Raw genomic sequence first — 16,113 nt, forward strand, 5'->3', positions numbered from 1 at the left:
CTTATCCAATAATCCAATATCACTTATCCAATAATCAGTTTAGATGGTTTTAAGAACTTCATCTTTAGCTATTGCATCTCCATTTGGCCTCTCCTGGCATGACACCCCCAAGTTCTTACATCTGTGCTTCACCACATTCCTGCCTGGATTCAGTGATGCTTTCCTGGGCTTTTCCTCAGCTCCAGCATTTGTTGGGATATCCTGCTCAGCTACAAAGGGAAGGTGTTGATGTTTCTGTGCCCTTAGTAGGAGAGATGCACACACAAGGATCTGTGCAGTTACCTGTGCCAACCAGCTGGGCTCCATTTGGGGTTGTGAAGCTCATCTTCTGCTTCTGGAAGAGGTTGGTGCTAGTTTGAGGAAGCTGATGCCCATCTGCAATTGTGGACACATAAAAGGTTCTCCTAAACCTTGGCTTGTCCCTGGGTAACTCCAGAGGGAGGACCCACAGGGACATGCCCTCCATGGACAGCAACAACCTCTGGAAAAACCCTTTTCATCACAGGGTTCTGCAGCCACACCATGTCTCGAAGGTTTGTCCTTAATGCCAAGGAAATGTTTAGTCTTAATCTTTATTTTGCTTACGTCTACAGGAATGTGACACTTCACTATCAAGTGTCCTCGTAACAGATGTAGGAAATGAGGTGCCAGATTGCTCTGAAAGGATCTGACTTCACTGCTGGTACATTTTCAGCCTGTTTTGTGTATCCTGGCTGGAGCAGAGGCTGGTGCTGGCAGAGCAGGTATAGGAGCTGGAGAATTTGGCACCACCAGCTCACACTGAATGTGGCAACAGGCCAGCATGAAGGATGGTAGGAGATTAGAGGCTCTACAGCCTTGGAGCTCCCTGGAGATGGCAGATGAAGGGATGTACCCCAGAGCAACTTTGAAAGCTGGAGGAAGCACGGAGGGTCTGTGCTGCCCTTTTGGGTCCTGCAGAAGAGAGACACTCACCTGGTGATCGATGGGGTCAGCACAGGCACATCTGGCTTTCCTGAGCAAGGCTTCATTTTCCAGAGGCTCATCCTGATGCTGATAGCACATGACTGCCTGAGCACAACCAAACTTCCCTCTGTGCTCAGGAAACGTTTTTCAGAGATCTTTAGCTTTCACTTGGCTCAGCCATTTCCAGCATTAACATATCTGAAAACCGGTTTCCACTGTGGTTTTGAATCTCAAACAAAAAGCAGCAGGGAGGCCCCAGTCGAGTCTCCAGGGGTAGCTTGTACGTGTTTCAACGCCAGTGGATTTTAGCAAACAAACCTGGCAGCTGAGATGGTCCATGAGCTTCACAGCTGTGGCTGGCAGGGCTCGAGGCAGCTGGAGCTGAGATAAATGAGTATCCTCTATCTTTTGGTCACTTTGTCCAAGTTCACACTGCTCCTTTCAGCCCCAGTTCCTGCTCAGTGGAGGAATGGGCCAGTTGTCCCCCTGGCCATAAGAGAGAAATCAGAGCACCAGGGCAAGATCCAGTTGGAATTTCCAGACGTGTACCTTTCCTGAGCTGCTTGCCCACGTATTATCTCCTCCCAGTGGTTTCTGTCTTCTAACACGAACTCCTTGCCTTCACTTGAGCTTGACTCTCTTCTGAACATGGCCATTTGCCCTCTGGTTTGAGCAACAAAAGGCTGAAAATCCTTTCCCCTTGCGGAGCACCAGGGACTGTTTGGGCACCTGCATTCAGAGAGACTGGCTGGAAATCCAGACCTTTTGTATAGGATATTCTCCTCACTGTGTGGGGACACTGGAAAGTACAAGAGCCTGGTGAACTCTGGCAAGGCATCCATCAGCAGTGCAAGTGTCATGGTGTGGTTTGCCAAAATAAAAATATCATTTATCTGCTCTTCTGTAAGGCTGTGAGGGAATAGTGCCACAGAGCCTGAAACACCCAGAGAACATCCCTGGAGAGTAACCTGCACTCACAAAGGATCTGACTGCCCATCAGAGCTGCTCATTGCATCAGAGCATGCTAAAAGCCAGAGGATGAAGTCACTGGTGTGCCACCAACAATCTGGTCACAGATGAGTGGGCCCTGAGAGCAACAGGGCCCACTTTTCTTCTCCCAAAAAGTGCTTCCCTCTGCTGCTTCTCCTCTGCAGTGATAGCAAATGCGCCAGTTCAGCCCTTCCCTGGGAGGATGACAGACCCAGCAGTGGCTGAGGAAGGCCCAGGCCAGTTGGAGGAGGGAGGTGATGGAGTTCCAGCTGTGCTCTGTGGCTCTGCACTGTGGTTTGTGTAATGTGCTGTTGCCATACACGGCAGACATCTGATAGCAAGGGGTTTACAGTTCCAGGAAAGCAATTGGAGAGCCTGGAAGTACTGAAATACAACATGCTCTGAAACAAGAAATTCCCTCATTGTTCAGCAAAACTGGGAGTCAAGTTCTTTCCACTTCAATTTTAACCTGAAATCCTATCTGCAGTGTCATTTGAGCCATGTCAGGACTCAGAAAGCTTCGAGCCAGACACTCCAATGGTCTGAATTGCCATAAACAATTACATCAGAGAAGATCTTGCTGCATTTGCCGGCCCTGTTGTGGCATGCAGATGTGCACCATCAGCCCAGAAGAGCGTGAAGGGCTGTAAATCCCTTTGCTCTGGTGCAACAAGATCCAAAGTCCTTTCATTTGCTCTTCAGGAGGGTAGACTGACAGAGCTGGGCTGGGCTGCAGAGCTGAGAAGATTTTTTGAGGGAACTCACAAGATCAAGCCGCTCTCCAGCCCAGTACAGAGCGTGGAGTGAACTCGTGGCTCTTGGCTCCAGTGCTGTGGTCGCTCCCCAGAGCAGCAGCAACCCCACACACAGCTCTGGATGGTGTTCTGAGGATCCTTCCCATCACATTTCTGTCCCTCTCTCATCTACAGGCTAGAATCCTGAAGTGGAAGGATGACTTGCTGGCCAGGATGGACCTTCTGCTCTGAGCTGGCAGAGCTGCTCCTGCAATGCCAGGCTGCTCCCTGGGCTCTGCAGTGCCAGGGCAGAGCAGGAGCATCTTCTCATCTGACACACTGCTCTTGTAGAATGTTGTCCAAACATCACTTGCAGCAGAATTTGTCCCAGAGTGGGTTTTGCTCTTTGTTCTTTTCTGTTTCCTGCCACTGAAAACATGATTCAAAGGTTTTCTGCAATAAAGCGCCTCGCTCTGCTGCTGCTGAATCCAGCCATTCTCTGCATACACATGAGCTCAGCCACAGCTGGCAGCACCAATCCATGGCATTCAGCTCCCTGAAAACACTGAGGTTGCCGAAGGACAATCCTGGAGTCACCCCTGGTTTTAATCTCTGCTCTCCATGCAGAAATTTTATGGGGTTTTTTTGATAATGTACTGAGCTGTTTTTTCCTGGAAAAGCTGGGGTTTGTGCCTTGGACCATGGGCTGTCTGTGGAGTAATTACTTGAATGAAATTTCCTAAAATCCCCCAGCTAGAGAGTGTGGGGTCACCCTCTGACTAAGAGGACGGAATGGAGAACACCAGGCTCGGTGTGCAGGGGAGGGCAGAGTGTCAGTGAGGTCCTCACACCCTTAATCTTAGGAAATGAGTGCTGTTACTCCAAATCCTGCCCTTGAATAATGTGTTAGGAGCAGATGCACAGGACAGGAAAGTGGTTTGCCCAGGGTCATGCAGGAGGTGGCAGAGGGGGCCCGGGAGGTCACAACAGGCCATCCCCCTGCCATGCAGCATGTCCTTTCCAGTAGCTGCTACAGCAGGGGGCCAGCTCCTATTCTGGAGCCCAGTTTCCAGGGCTGAAGGTGTTTGCACTTGGCCATGGTGTGTGTCCTTGAGTTACAGCCCTGGAGTATCATTGCTCATGCAGACCAATACCCAGGAAAGCCATAAGCAGGTATTCGTCCTGCATCAAAAACCAAAGGGGAATAAAGTTGCTGAGAAATGCAGTCAAATATGCTGAAAACCTCTGCTTTGAGGAGTTTGAGACCAAGAGTCAGGGCAATTCCTCTCTGTGGGGCTGCAGGCCTGGGTCTCTCTGCTTCCCCTCCTAGAGCCAGGTGAGCATCCCTGGGCGCCTCTGCCCACAGCTGCAATCAGCTTCTCCTCCTGCTTTGACAATCAGTGCTGGTGGCTGCAGGGTCAGCCTTTCCTGAACATCCCACTTAAAGGAGAGGTGCATGCTGGATTTTGTTGTTTGGGTGATATTATTGTGTGGGACTTTTCCCCCCTTTTTTTACTATTCTGCTCTCTGTGACTCAGCCCACCAAATCCATTGACACCTTTGGAGCAGAGCAGGCTCTGTGAGCCCTGTGCATCCTACAGGGAATCACAGAGCTTTCCCAATCCCTCGGGAACTGCTGCTTGCAGCAACTGAGGCTGCTCTCCAGCAGCTGAGGGGCCTTTGGCCCTCGCAGGCTCTGCTGCTGGGGAAGGCAGGCTGATCCCAGCTGGTCTTCGTTTAGAGTTAATAGGAGTCAAAATGAGCCAGAACTTGAAATAAATCCCATTGACTTGGCACGGTTTCTTTCCTGACTCAGACGAAGGAGACACACTTTTTGGGCAGTTGCTCCAAGATTCCCCTCCTTATTGCAAGAGAGGATTTCATTCCCCTCCTCTTCCACAACCCCAGGGCAGCTGTGTCCTTCAAGAGGAAGATATTAACCCTTAGTGTTTGGGGGAGTGTCTGTCAGAGTTGTGCTGCCCAGGTGCTCTGACTGTTCTTTTCTTTCCATTGTCAGATTCCAACACTAATTTTTTGGAGCCTTTTGGTTTATTGTGTAGGAAAGCTTCACAGCTCAGTGGGGATGGGACCTTGCACTTCTCCTACACTTCCCACTTATCTGTCAAGCATTTTAGTGGCACCTTTGTCTCCCATGCTTTCTTAGAGATGAGGAAGTAAAAGCAAAGAGAGTGGGGGAAAAAAAAAGGATTATCCTAGAAACAACAAATTAGTGGCAGTTCAGGGCTTTTGGACTGAACCAGAGCAGCTCAGAGCACACAGCACTGCTCTGTGCATGACTCTTTGCTGCCTTACACTGTGGCTGCTCAGAAAAATCAAGTTAAAGTGTTCTCCTCCTCCACAAAACTGAAAGCAGCAAGTTTCAGAGCAACAGCTGCATGCAGATAAGAGTTTGCTCTTAAGCAGAGAGTTCAGGATGCACAATTTTGGGTTGGATTCCCATTTTAAGCTGAGGAGCTCAGCTGAAAGGAAAGTCGCAGCGACTCTGGCTGTAGCCTTGCCATCCAAGACCTTTTTATAGGATTTCCCCAATTTGCTGTTTCTTTGAGCACAGCCAGCCCGCTCTACCTGCACTCCCCACTCGGGTTTCCACAGGCAGGCCAAGAGCCCATTACTTCCCAGTGCTCCCAGTGAAACCCTCTGAACCTCACACACAATCAGGTCTTTCTTCTCGAGAACAGTTGAGTCTTTCTTCTTTCCCCATACTCATTCAGGAGCTGCTGCCCTGTCTCCTCCCCTTCCAGACTACTGCTAGGCAGAGTGATTATGAAATGTGTTTCTTATAAATCCAAAACATTTATGTCTTCAAATGCCCGGCCTAAATAATCCCACTAATTTCCTGAGTGCTTGTGAACTGTCCTCCATGGGGGGAGGCTTCTCTCGATCAAAGTTTATTAAGTAGAGGTTCTCATATGGAGACATTGCTGAGCAGTAGGAAATTATATGGGGCTTTTTCATTTCCCTTTAAATGAGCTCGCTGGCTGGGCCTGGACAATATGGGCATGGTCATCCTATGGTTCATGCTTCCTACCTTTATAGCTGCTTTTAGTTTTCCTGCCCTTTTTACATCCAGTGCCTCGAACTATCACTTTTTTTTCCCCTGTCACCATGTCTCTTTTTTCCTTTGCTCAGTAGCTGTATTCTGGTGGTTCTGTTTCTTCCTGCCTTATTTTTGGGAGGGAGGAGGGACCTCAGACTTTCACTTACTGACACACACACAAAAAAAAAAAAAAAGAAAAAATAGTTTGAAAATATGTTCCTGCTCCACAACAGTCCTGAGCAATCCTGAAGCAACCTGAGGCCAGCTTTGGGAAGCTCTCCCAGCAGTTCTGTGCCCTGAGACCTTCCTTCCTGTGCTGGGCTGTTCTGCAAGGAAGGCAGGAACATATTTGCCCTCTGGAATGCCATGAGCCAAAGCAGGATGGTGAGTCACATCTCTGTTACCACTTCCCCGACCCATTGCCTGCAGCAAGAGCATCACTGGGTGTGGGGAAGTTTGGGTCAGGATTTTAGCCCTGTTTGTTGTTTGGCTCTGTTCAGGGCATATCTCTCTGCAGTTCATTCAACTTCCTTGTTTTGTTTTTCTGGATGCTGTTGTCGGAACATAGATTTCAACTGTTGATGTCTGGAGAATTTAAAGCTGAGCTGCTCATCTATTTGCTCCCACTAAACGTTGCTGTTGTGCTGGGCAATAGATCTGACTTTTCTGTCAAGGCCATCAGCAGCTGGAAGTCTCTTTTTCTTTAAAAATTAACCAATTTGCATTGGAAAATAAACCATTCTTCTTTCCCTTAGGGGAATATCTAAGGCTATACTAAAAAAAATCCTTGTAAATCTGTGTCCTTACTGAAGATGACAAGGAAATTTTAAACATGCTAGACCTAAGACTATTTTTTTTTTTTCTTTCCTTGATATTTTGGCATAGCTGAAGGCATGTGACTTAATAAAACCGCTGCTTTTTTATTTGGTCACAAATATCATCATCATCTGAAGGTACTGATATGCTTCTCTAGTGAAGAATGCAGCATATAAAGAGAAATCACCATTTAAAAATAGTCCCACTGTCAGGAGAGGCTTGGAAAGAAGATATATTTTCTCAGCAAACCAGTAACCCAAGGCACACAACAAAATGTGTACAAACCCCGGGAACAAAAGCACCGAGTGTTCAGTGCCTTGGCACAGTGACCCAGCTGATGTGAGTCCAGCAAAGGGAACTTGGATTTAATTATTTTGATGTGCAGGCTTTTGTACATCTTCTGCCCTCACTCCTACCTCTGCTAAAGAGAGAAGAAATCTTAGGAACCTTAGGAACTTCACGCTGCAGTAAAAGAGGTACCAAAAGGTGCTACATTCCCAATGTACTTTGGGGAGAGCCTGGATGAAGATGCCATCTCATTGAATTTTATTTTTATATTTTCTTTTTTTAATTCCTTTTCTGGCCCTGATTTTTTTTATCCCTGGACAGATGAGTCAGAAGAATGGAGAGAAAAAGGATGGGACTATTTTTGAGGGCTACCAAAGACTCTTGCTGGGCTTTTCCCTCCCTGTGCAGTGTGTGGAGTGGGGCAGTGCAGGGATTTCTGGGAACTGTGCAAACCCCTGCATATGTGCCCTGGGAACATCTGGGATTGCAACAGCAACCACATCTGGATTATCACAAGGAGAGATATCACATATCTGGGAACCCCAGACAAGTGCTGAACTGCCTCTAAACTCATCTGGGCAGAATTCCTGCGCAGTTGGAGAAAGCATATCCAGGAAAATCAGACACATGGTAGGCTTCCCACTCACCAGCAGAGCTTGCTGGCCAAAGTCCTAGAAAGCGTGCTGGGAGAGCAGGGAAATATCCCTGACTGATAGAGCTTATTCCTCTCGAGGAGGTGACTCAGTAAGTCAAAATCTGAGCCACGTCTCTGCCCGTGGCGTCACCAGCGTGGTTTGACCCATTTTTTATGCCAGCCAAGCTTTTAACCAGTGGATGAGAGTCAAGAACAGCAAGGGAGGCTTGGAACAAGGTCTCCATGGCTTCCTGTGAGTGACAGCTCATCTCCCTGACACTGACAGGAACTGGTGATGCTGCCAATGTTTTTTTTTTAATTCAGCAATGGAGAAAGAGCTGCACCCCAGCTGGAGGACCCAGGAGAACCTTCTGGAGCAGATGAACATCCCTGCTCCCTGAGGCCGATGCGTCATAAGGGGAAGATGGTACAAGGAGTTTATTGGAGTATATCTCTGTTCACACCCACCACCAAGGGAAAAGACAAGCTGAAGGAGCCCTGAGAAAGTCTGAGAAGCTGTTCATCCGTGGCACAGTCTCACTGTGGATTGAGCTCAATTTTGTGAGCAGGACTTGGGCTGTCAAAGTTTGGTTTTGTTTTTGTTGTTTACCCTCTCCCAGATGACTCTAGTCCCTCTATTTGTACTCCATGATGGTGAGTGCAGCAGGAACTTGAATGCTGGCAGATTTTAGGAGCAGTGTGGAAATTTTGTTTCTCAGATGGGAAAATTTAAAGCCTAAACTTATCTTCTCTAAAAACAAAGACATTTTCCAATGCAAGGTAGAATCAAGTTTCACTCATGAAACTTCCATGGGAGATATATCCTGGTGGAGGGAGCCAGGCTGTACTTCAGACTCTTCTGAAGTAGCTGTGAGATCCTCGTGACCTCCCCATGAACAGGGTCCACCTGCTCTGCCCAATGATAAAGAGTTTGTCTCACCAATGTACTGGTATCTGCCTTTTTTACAGACAATATAACATTTTCTCAGCCTGGGGATGGAACCTTTACATGGAAATCTTTATTCCATAAGCTGCCACAGCACTGCAATTCCAGGAGCACATCTGAGTGTGCAAAACTACTCTGCTGCAGAAGACCAAGGCCTTGGCCATCACTGGGTTAGAAACAGATCTAAATTAAAATGGGCTTTCTCTCATCTGCAGGGAGCATCTACTGTTTGTGCTTCCACAAGCTCTTAAAGAACAGTCCAGGGAGACTGATGGAAAAACACTATGCAACTGATTAACAACCCCAGTTGTCTCGTTATTCAGTCACATCTTGTTTTGACAGCAAAGCTTTATGACTGATTCCACTATTCCCTCTCCAAATTTTAAGCCCTCTTGTGCCAGAGCACTGCTGCAGAGCAGGGGCTGTGGGAGTTACTGTGCTCCAGGTGTTGAGTAGCAGGTCCCACAGTGAGCTGCTGTGGAGCTGGAAGGGTCTGGCCATTTCTGATGCTTTCATTAGTGAGGACTTCTCTGCACTCCTGTCAAAAGTGTAAATCAAGTTGGTGATGCTGGAGGCTTGGCACCCACCATCTACTGTGGCTGCTCAGCATCTGTGGGAAAGCAGTTCCAAAAGTGATCTCTTGGAAAGTGGCAGCAAAAAATAGCACACAAAAAAAAACCCCTGAGCAGCATGGAAGAGACACAGAGCAAGGCTCATGTGCTCCTCTGCAGGGACCTGTGCTTTGTGAAGCCTAATGGTGTTGGCAAGGTGGACTCCTGAAATGTTTGACTTAGGTAAAATGGAGCTATTCCCTCTGGGGAAGTGAACTGGCACAATCCTTCAGGGTTGGAATGAGTCTGAATTGCTCCTTTGTGTTCAGAGCAGGCACTTCTGAGGCCCATGTTTCAGATCAGAGTGAAAACCCCCCGATATGTCTCTCTTTAGAAGTTGCTTTTATTCAGCTGAGACTGCAACACCAACCATGGTGAAAATTATACCTTCTTAGCTGGGAGGAGGGGAGCAGAGGGAGAGATGTGGTGCTGGTGTGGAGATGCTGTTGAAAAGTTTGTCGCAATTGCCAAAAAGCATGAATTATTTTCTTCAGTTATACTTTTTGCTTCTTTCTGTCAAATTCAAAATATTCTGTCTCCCTTGCAGACAACAGGGTCAAACACTGGAAAAAATGAGCTCCCTGAGGTCCCTAGGGAGATGCTGCTGTATTTAGCTGCCCATCGTAGCACATGCCTGTGGTGTGGGTGCGAGGAGGGGCAGCAGGTTCTGCACCCACACTGGGTTCTGAAAGCAGTTCAGCATTCCTGTCTCTGCTTGCCATGGCTCCCACCTCAATTTTGCATCCCACTGCATTTCTAGAAGCCTGATCAGTAGATTGTGGTTTCTGCGTGTGGCAGTAATAACACAAATAGAGGGAGGGGCTTTTCCCTGTGAGCAGGAGGTTGTGTGGGGTAGGTCCGCAGAGAATGAAACCATTGCCTTTTTTTACCAGGTAAAAAATAAGGAGAAGTGCTGTGGAATCAATGGTTCTATTGGTAGGGTCCTAAAACTATATAAAAAGTGTTGATATCTAATTTAGTGCCAAAGCTGATGAAGGCTACAACTGTTGGTAGAGTAGTGGTGCAGAGATGGCAGCTCAGGAGCAAGCCAGAAGCAGCCTTTTATGGGAACCAGGGTAAATGTGTTTTCCACATTTCAGCCCATTCTGTAGCAGAGGCTGGGGAGGTGCACTTCTGAAGATCCTTCTTTTGCACCCTTGGAGACAGATGGACACAGTTTTCCATGACCCACCTATCTTCAAGATGTCATTTTAAAGTCATCATCATCAAAATTGTCACAGTATCACCTTTCAGCTGTGTTGCCCAATAGCCACCTGAGCACAAAGATCTTTCCACCTTTAAGCAATGAGTTTTCCTCCATGTGTTGGAGCAGCTAAAGACCAAACTCAGCCGTAGCCCAGTTGTAGCACCTGTGGATTGTGATCTGACAACTTCCTGGCCTCCTTGTTGGGCCCATGTGTGGGTGAGGATGCTCTCAGGTTTGCGTGTGCTAGGGAAATGGCTTGGGAGTGCCAGGTTGGGATGCGACTCCTTTGCTTTCCCATTCCAACAGCCTTTTTTTTTTTTTTCCCTTCCAGGGACCAGAAGGGAAACCAGGAAAACAGGGGGAAAAGGGCAAGCCTGGCCAGAAGGTAGGAACATCTCTCTTTGATAACATCACAGCCTGCGGCTCTCCCTTCCGTTACTCGTCTCTGATGTTCTCCTGCAGAAGGAGTTTTGTCCCACACTGATGTCAGTGCCTTTGCTCTGCAGGGCAGCAAAGGCTACCAGGGGCAGCTCGGCGAGATGGGATCCCCAGGGAAGCAGGGGCCGAAGGGGAACCAAGGCCCTAAAGGATCCCGAGGTACCCTGGGACCGATGGTGAGAAGAGCTCTGCAAACGGCGGAACACAACTGAGAAACCTGACTGGCACTGGTGGGCACGGGCCTGACTGGAGCACAGAGCCCAGCAGAGGCTTCAGGGCACTGAGAAATGCTGTTAGATGGGCTTAATGGGCCAAAAACATCTTAACCCTTGTTCCAAGCAGCACAGGAGAGAGTCCATTGGCGTGGTTGGGTTGGTGCCCCGTGAGCCCAGCTCACGTTGCATCGAGGCCGTCCTTCACAACTCCCCAGATAGGCTGAAATTGCTGAAATATTGGGGATTTTTCCTCAGCTGAGTGAGCTGATAAGCTATTTTTTGCTAAGATCTTCCCCTTTGAGACTGCACACTCATGGCAAGAGCTGCTTCCAAGTCAAGCTGTGTTGTTATAAGGAACTCTGCCTTGGATTTCTGCCCTGTTTCTACACCCACTCTTGATCTACTTATCTAAAACACTTGGAGCAAGAAGAAATATAGCATGGGAAAGGGTTTGAACTGGGTACTGAAGGTGAGGCTTCCAGAGAGAACAGCCATAGTATGGCAGAGAGGGGAGATATTTCATTTGCTTTTGTCACAAGAGATAAATGCATCAGGACACCAGTGGTACATAAAAGTGTGTCTCGTGCATTGCAGGCTGGTTAGGAAACTTCTTGCACTCTATTTGATAGAACTTAGTGCAAAATCAGGAGTTATTTATGAGCTAGGAATAGTGGTGATACTTCAGAACAGTAGCAAATGAGTGATGGAGTGATGGTTTTGCTGATAGTGTTCTCCTGCACTAAAAATTGTGGCCTCACCACATATCCTCCCTTAATAGTCTTTGGCAAAGCCTCCATGGATTATTTCACAAGGAAGCAAAGCAATATCTGAGCAACAGTCTATTGGAGTGGACATGTCTTTGTCTTGTGGAAAGGGCTGTATTCCATGCTAAATGGGATTATATGGAAATTTTGTGACTCACTTTAATCTGATGATCTGATTTAAACCCCTTTGTTCACTGTGCTAAGGGTGTGATTCTGGTCTGTGGAAGTCTGGTGGACTTCCTAGCACAACACTAATTTGGATATAGAGGCGTGCAGGAGGGCAGACGAAGAGCACAGAAATGCAGCCATTTCTGATAGCAAATCTCAGTGAGGTGGGGAATCTATTGCTGCAGGCAGGCAAAGGCATGGAAAGGCCTCCTGGCACACCCTTCTCCATGTGTAAAAGGTTAAAGCCAAGGAAAAGCCACCAGGTGGCTGCAGCAGAGCTCACTGGTGGGCAGGAGAAGGACTGGCCACGCTCCTACGTGTGCAGAGCTTTGCTTTGCACAGCCCACTGCCTCCTCCCCTCGTGCTAACACCATGGGCTGCTCTCTCAGTCCCTCTGTCTTTGCCTCTCCAGGGAGCTCCAGGAAGAATGGGTGCTCAAGGGGACCCAGGCTTAAAGGGTTACCAGGTAAGGGTTTTATTTTCACCTCCCAGCTTTTTTCTGTCCTTAAATGCAGCAGAACTGCCACTCCAGGATGCAAATTGTTCTTAAACCATGATTTATTTCTGACCTCGAGTTTAGTTCTCTGTCAAGTCTCCATTTGCACCTCCTGCATTTGGTTCATCTGACCCACATGTCCCTCCAAAGCTGGCATGCACCACCCAGGGCTTGTGAGATCTGGCAGGCAACCAGGGAGGACTTTCAGTCCCACAGCTCTTTCCTGCCTCCTCACGTGCTGTCTGCTCTCCACAGGGACATGCAGGACCACCAGGGCCAATTGGACCACCAGGGCCAAAGGGGGAAAAGGTAAGTTCAGGGGGTTTGGCCATCTCGTTTCCCCTTGAATGAGACAATTGTCCCGCTGCTGTAAGTCCCATGCATCTGCATTCTCCTCACCCTGTGGCTGAGGAGAGGTGCCTCCTCGACCACACAGCTACTCACATAACCCCTCAAAGCTACAGCCTTGCCTCTGCCAGTCCGTGCAGGGACACCAGTGCCACCAGCACGTGCCTCCCAGACACCACGTGCCCTGAGCCAGAGGCTGAGCCAGCCAGCATGAGCCCTGAGGATGTGCTTTGCCTGCATCCACAGGAATTCAGCTCAATCCCCAAGCCAAAAGGAATCAGACTCGTGGCTTTCTGTGATCAGGTCACAGTACCTCCCTGCACAAAGGAGCTGATCTTCAGCTGCTGGCGTTTCTCCTCTCCATGGCCCTTGCTCCATGTTCCTTGTGCCCCACCTTCCGACAGCCCCCTGGCTGCAGCTGCCCTGACTCAGAGCCCTCTTTCCACAGTGGCTTTCCCCGGGAGTTTCCCCCTTTTGCTGAGTCAGCACAGCCATAACCAGTTCAGGCTGGAGCAGTGACTCACGCTTTAGTGGTTTCCTGTCGGCTCCAGGGCTGCTTGGCTCTCCCAGGGCTGATGGTGTCCTTCACATGCCTTCTGCAGCCATGCTCCCTCCCTCCTGAGACCTCTCTGCACAAGGCTCTGGGGAGAGCTCCTTGTGGCCTTCCAGTACTTAAATGGGGCTGTCTAAAAGAGGGGAGCAGCTTCCAACAAAAAACAGAAGTGGATTTTGGTTTGATGTCAGGAAGCTCTCTACTCAGAGGATGGTAAAGCACTGGCACAGGTCTGGGCTGCTCTGTCCCTGGAAGTGTCCAAGGCCAGGTTGGATGGAGCTCGGAGTACCCTGGTCTGGTGGAAGGTGTCCCTGCCCACGGCAAGGAGTGGAACGAGATGGGTTTTAAGGTCCCTTTCCACCCAAACCATTCTGTGATTCTCCCTTGGTGTGGGAAGGGAAGTGATGGTGATGGGCACTGGTCAGTGTGAGGTCCCCATGAAGAGGAGAGATGCATGAACTCTTTCTGCTCATTTTCTGCTCCCCATCACCAAGAGAGCATTCAGCTTTGCCTCTGCACACGGGTGGGAGGGCAGCTGTAGTGCAGACAGGAGCTTCATTGCCTATAAAATGAGTTTATAAGGACTTGCCCTTGCTGGGGCTTTGAATGATCCTTCAGGCTCCTGGAGTCAGGATACCCTGTTCACACCATGCTCTGCCTGGAGATTCCCCGTGCAGCCAGGAGTCACTGGGGCAGGGCAAGCTGTTGTGTTCCACTAAGACATTCCACACCTCAGAAATTTTAAATTTTGCTTTGGGGGTGAACAATGGCCATGGAGCTTTGTCTCCCATTTCCTGCTGCTGAAACACATCCATGGAGGAGCAGCTGCTGATGTTCCTGCTGCTCCCTATCTCCATTGCTTCCTTGCTGAACTTCCTGGCAAGTGTTAGACAAGCACAACCAGCCCAGGATGATGTGAGAGCTCATGACCAGGCACATTGTCAGCTCAGAACCTGCCCCAGAGGTTCCTTACAATTCCACTGTCGAATCTTGAGCATCCTAGCAGAAAGTTGTGAGTCATGACTAGCAAAAGCAAGGTCGGTCATTGACCCTGCAGCCATTGAGATGTGCAGATATGTATGTCTATTGCTTCAATTGCAGCTGTAGTTTTATTTGAAAACATTTAAAGTTGCCATCTTGAAAACTCCTGTAATTTCAGTAGCAAATGACCCCCAAATTATTCATCTGAAGTGCTCAGTGGAGCATTTTGCCCTTCATCAACAAGACGTTGCTCTGCAAAAGGACACTAGAAAAGCACTCCCTGAGTGGATCTGGTGTCAAAAGAGCACAGCGGTGTTATGAAAAATGAATTCTACATGCAAGTATCCAAGCTGAGGCCTGATAAAGCCACCAAAGCATTCAATGCACCCTGCTAAGAGCAGTCAGCTCTGTTGATGACCACCGACAGCTGGATCTCCTCACTCATGTTCTCCTGGAAAGCCAGTGTCTGCTGACACCTTGCTGGGGAGCAGAAGGAGAAGATGCTGAACCAGGAAAGCACAAAATCACGTACTGAGCCTCCAGCACCCCTTCCTGCAGCATCCAGGCGCTCCCCTGGAAAAAAACTTGCATCTAAGTTTTCCTATCCACCCTCCCTCCTCTCCTAAGAGTTGCCTGGATCCCAGCCTAAAGACAGACAGATTCCTTCCCTCCAGACATCTGTAACCTCTCACAAGAGTGTGAACACAAAAATGGAAGCCCGAAAGTGAGAAGTAAAGAGAAAATGGAAATGGGACCATGAGCACTGTGAGCTTTAAGTGACACGGTGAATGGAGCCGTGCTGAAGGAGGAGGATATAATGGTGGGGAAGGTCTCCCCTTTTTCAGAGAAGAAAGCAGTTTGGTGAGAGGCACTGCTGTGGAATCCTGCTCCCTTGTGCCATCCCAGCCAGCCACTCCACCACATTTCATACATTTGCAGCTCCTCAAAGAGGCCTTGCTCAGAGCAGACGCCTGCTCTTGGCAGCTGCTTAAAGCAGTCCAGATGGGATCCTTTTAAAAATTACAAACTGGTGTATCTCACTTTGGGACAGGAGCCAACAACAACAAGCCTTCCCTTCTTCTCCATGCATTTTCCATTTGTATCCTAACATGTTTACTTTGCTGCCCTTTACTCTAACTTTTTTCACTGCAACTTTCTGAAGAATTAGCACAGACCTTTCATCTCTCTCTCAAGCAGCTGAGGCACCAGGAAGCTCTGGAGGAGCTCGGTTTCACAGTCCTAGAGCTGACCAGGCTGCAGGATTTTCTCAGGCAGGAGAGAGAGAACAAGGTGGGGATCAGCCTCAAGGGGAAACAAAGCCACAATGGGGAGAAAGTCTGTGAGTCTTGATGTTCTTCAAAGGTCCCCACAATTAGGAGCTTTCTCTGAGTTCATCACACTCATCTCAGGTCCCAAAAGGCGAAGGTGTGCACATCCTGCTTAGGAAGAAGCAATCAGTGCCAAGACTTCTGCATAGTAACAGACTCACTGGGATGATTTTTTTCCCTGAGAGTTGAGAAATGGTGGCTTTGTTTCCCTTCTAGGCAACATTCCTTAGATAGTGGCTGGAAGGCAAACCAGTTGCCAGGTATTTTGCTGCTGGCTTCCAGCAGCAAGTTCAGTAGCGCTGGAAAATGTTGGCAGAGCCTGTGAGGGTTTGCTTCCCCTCCTCTCCTCTCTGCCACCCAAGTTTCTCTCAGAGGCAGGCAGGCTCACCAAGAAACTTCCCAAGTGTCCTTACTACCAGCAGCTGCAACTCCAGCAGGAGAGTAGCCCAGAGAGAAGGTCAAAGAGAATTGTAAATACACCAGAAATGGCTGGTGCAACCACTGAGAATTACACAAGCCTGTGAAAAACTTGGCTCTGCAATCTGTGGAGATTTGGATGTTCAAGGTTTCTTGGACCCAAGCACCTCCAATAC

The 16,113-nt window shown here is 48.7% G+C and overlaps 1 protein-coding gene across 2 annotated transcripts in view; it reads left to right on the forward strand.

Moving 5' to 3' along the window:
- LOC119709083 (collagen alpha-1(XXVII) chain-like) overlaps positions 1 to 16,113 on the forward strand; it is a 144,007-nt gene that overhangs the window by 112,322 nt on the left and 15,572 nt on the right. For both annotated transcript variants that reach the window (XM_038156411.1, XM_038156410.1), the window contains exons 39-42: positions 10,561 to 10,614; positions 10,736 to 10,843; positions 12,227 to 12,280; positions 12,566 to 12,619. In XM_038156411.1, coding sequence (XP_038012339.1) covers positions 10,561 to 10,614; positions 10,736 to 10,843; positions 12,227 to 12,280; positions 12,566 to 12,619 — 270 coding nt within the window. The remainder of the gene's footprint in view (positions 1 to 10,560; positions 10,615 to 10,735; positions 10,844 to 12,226; positions 12,281 to 12,565; positions 12,620 to 16,113) is intronic.

Source organism: Motacilla alba, chromosome 17, assembly GCF_015832195.1.
Source record: "Motacilla alba alba isolate MOTALB_02 chromosome 17, Motacilla_alba_V1.0_pri, whole genome shotgun sequence".
In the NCBI taxonomy this organism is placed as follows: Eukaryota; Metazoa; Chordata; class Aves; order Passeriformes; family Motacillidae; genus Motacilla; species Motacilla alba.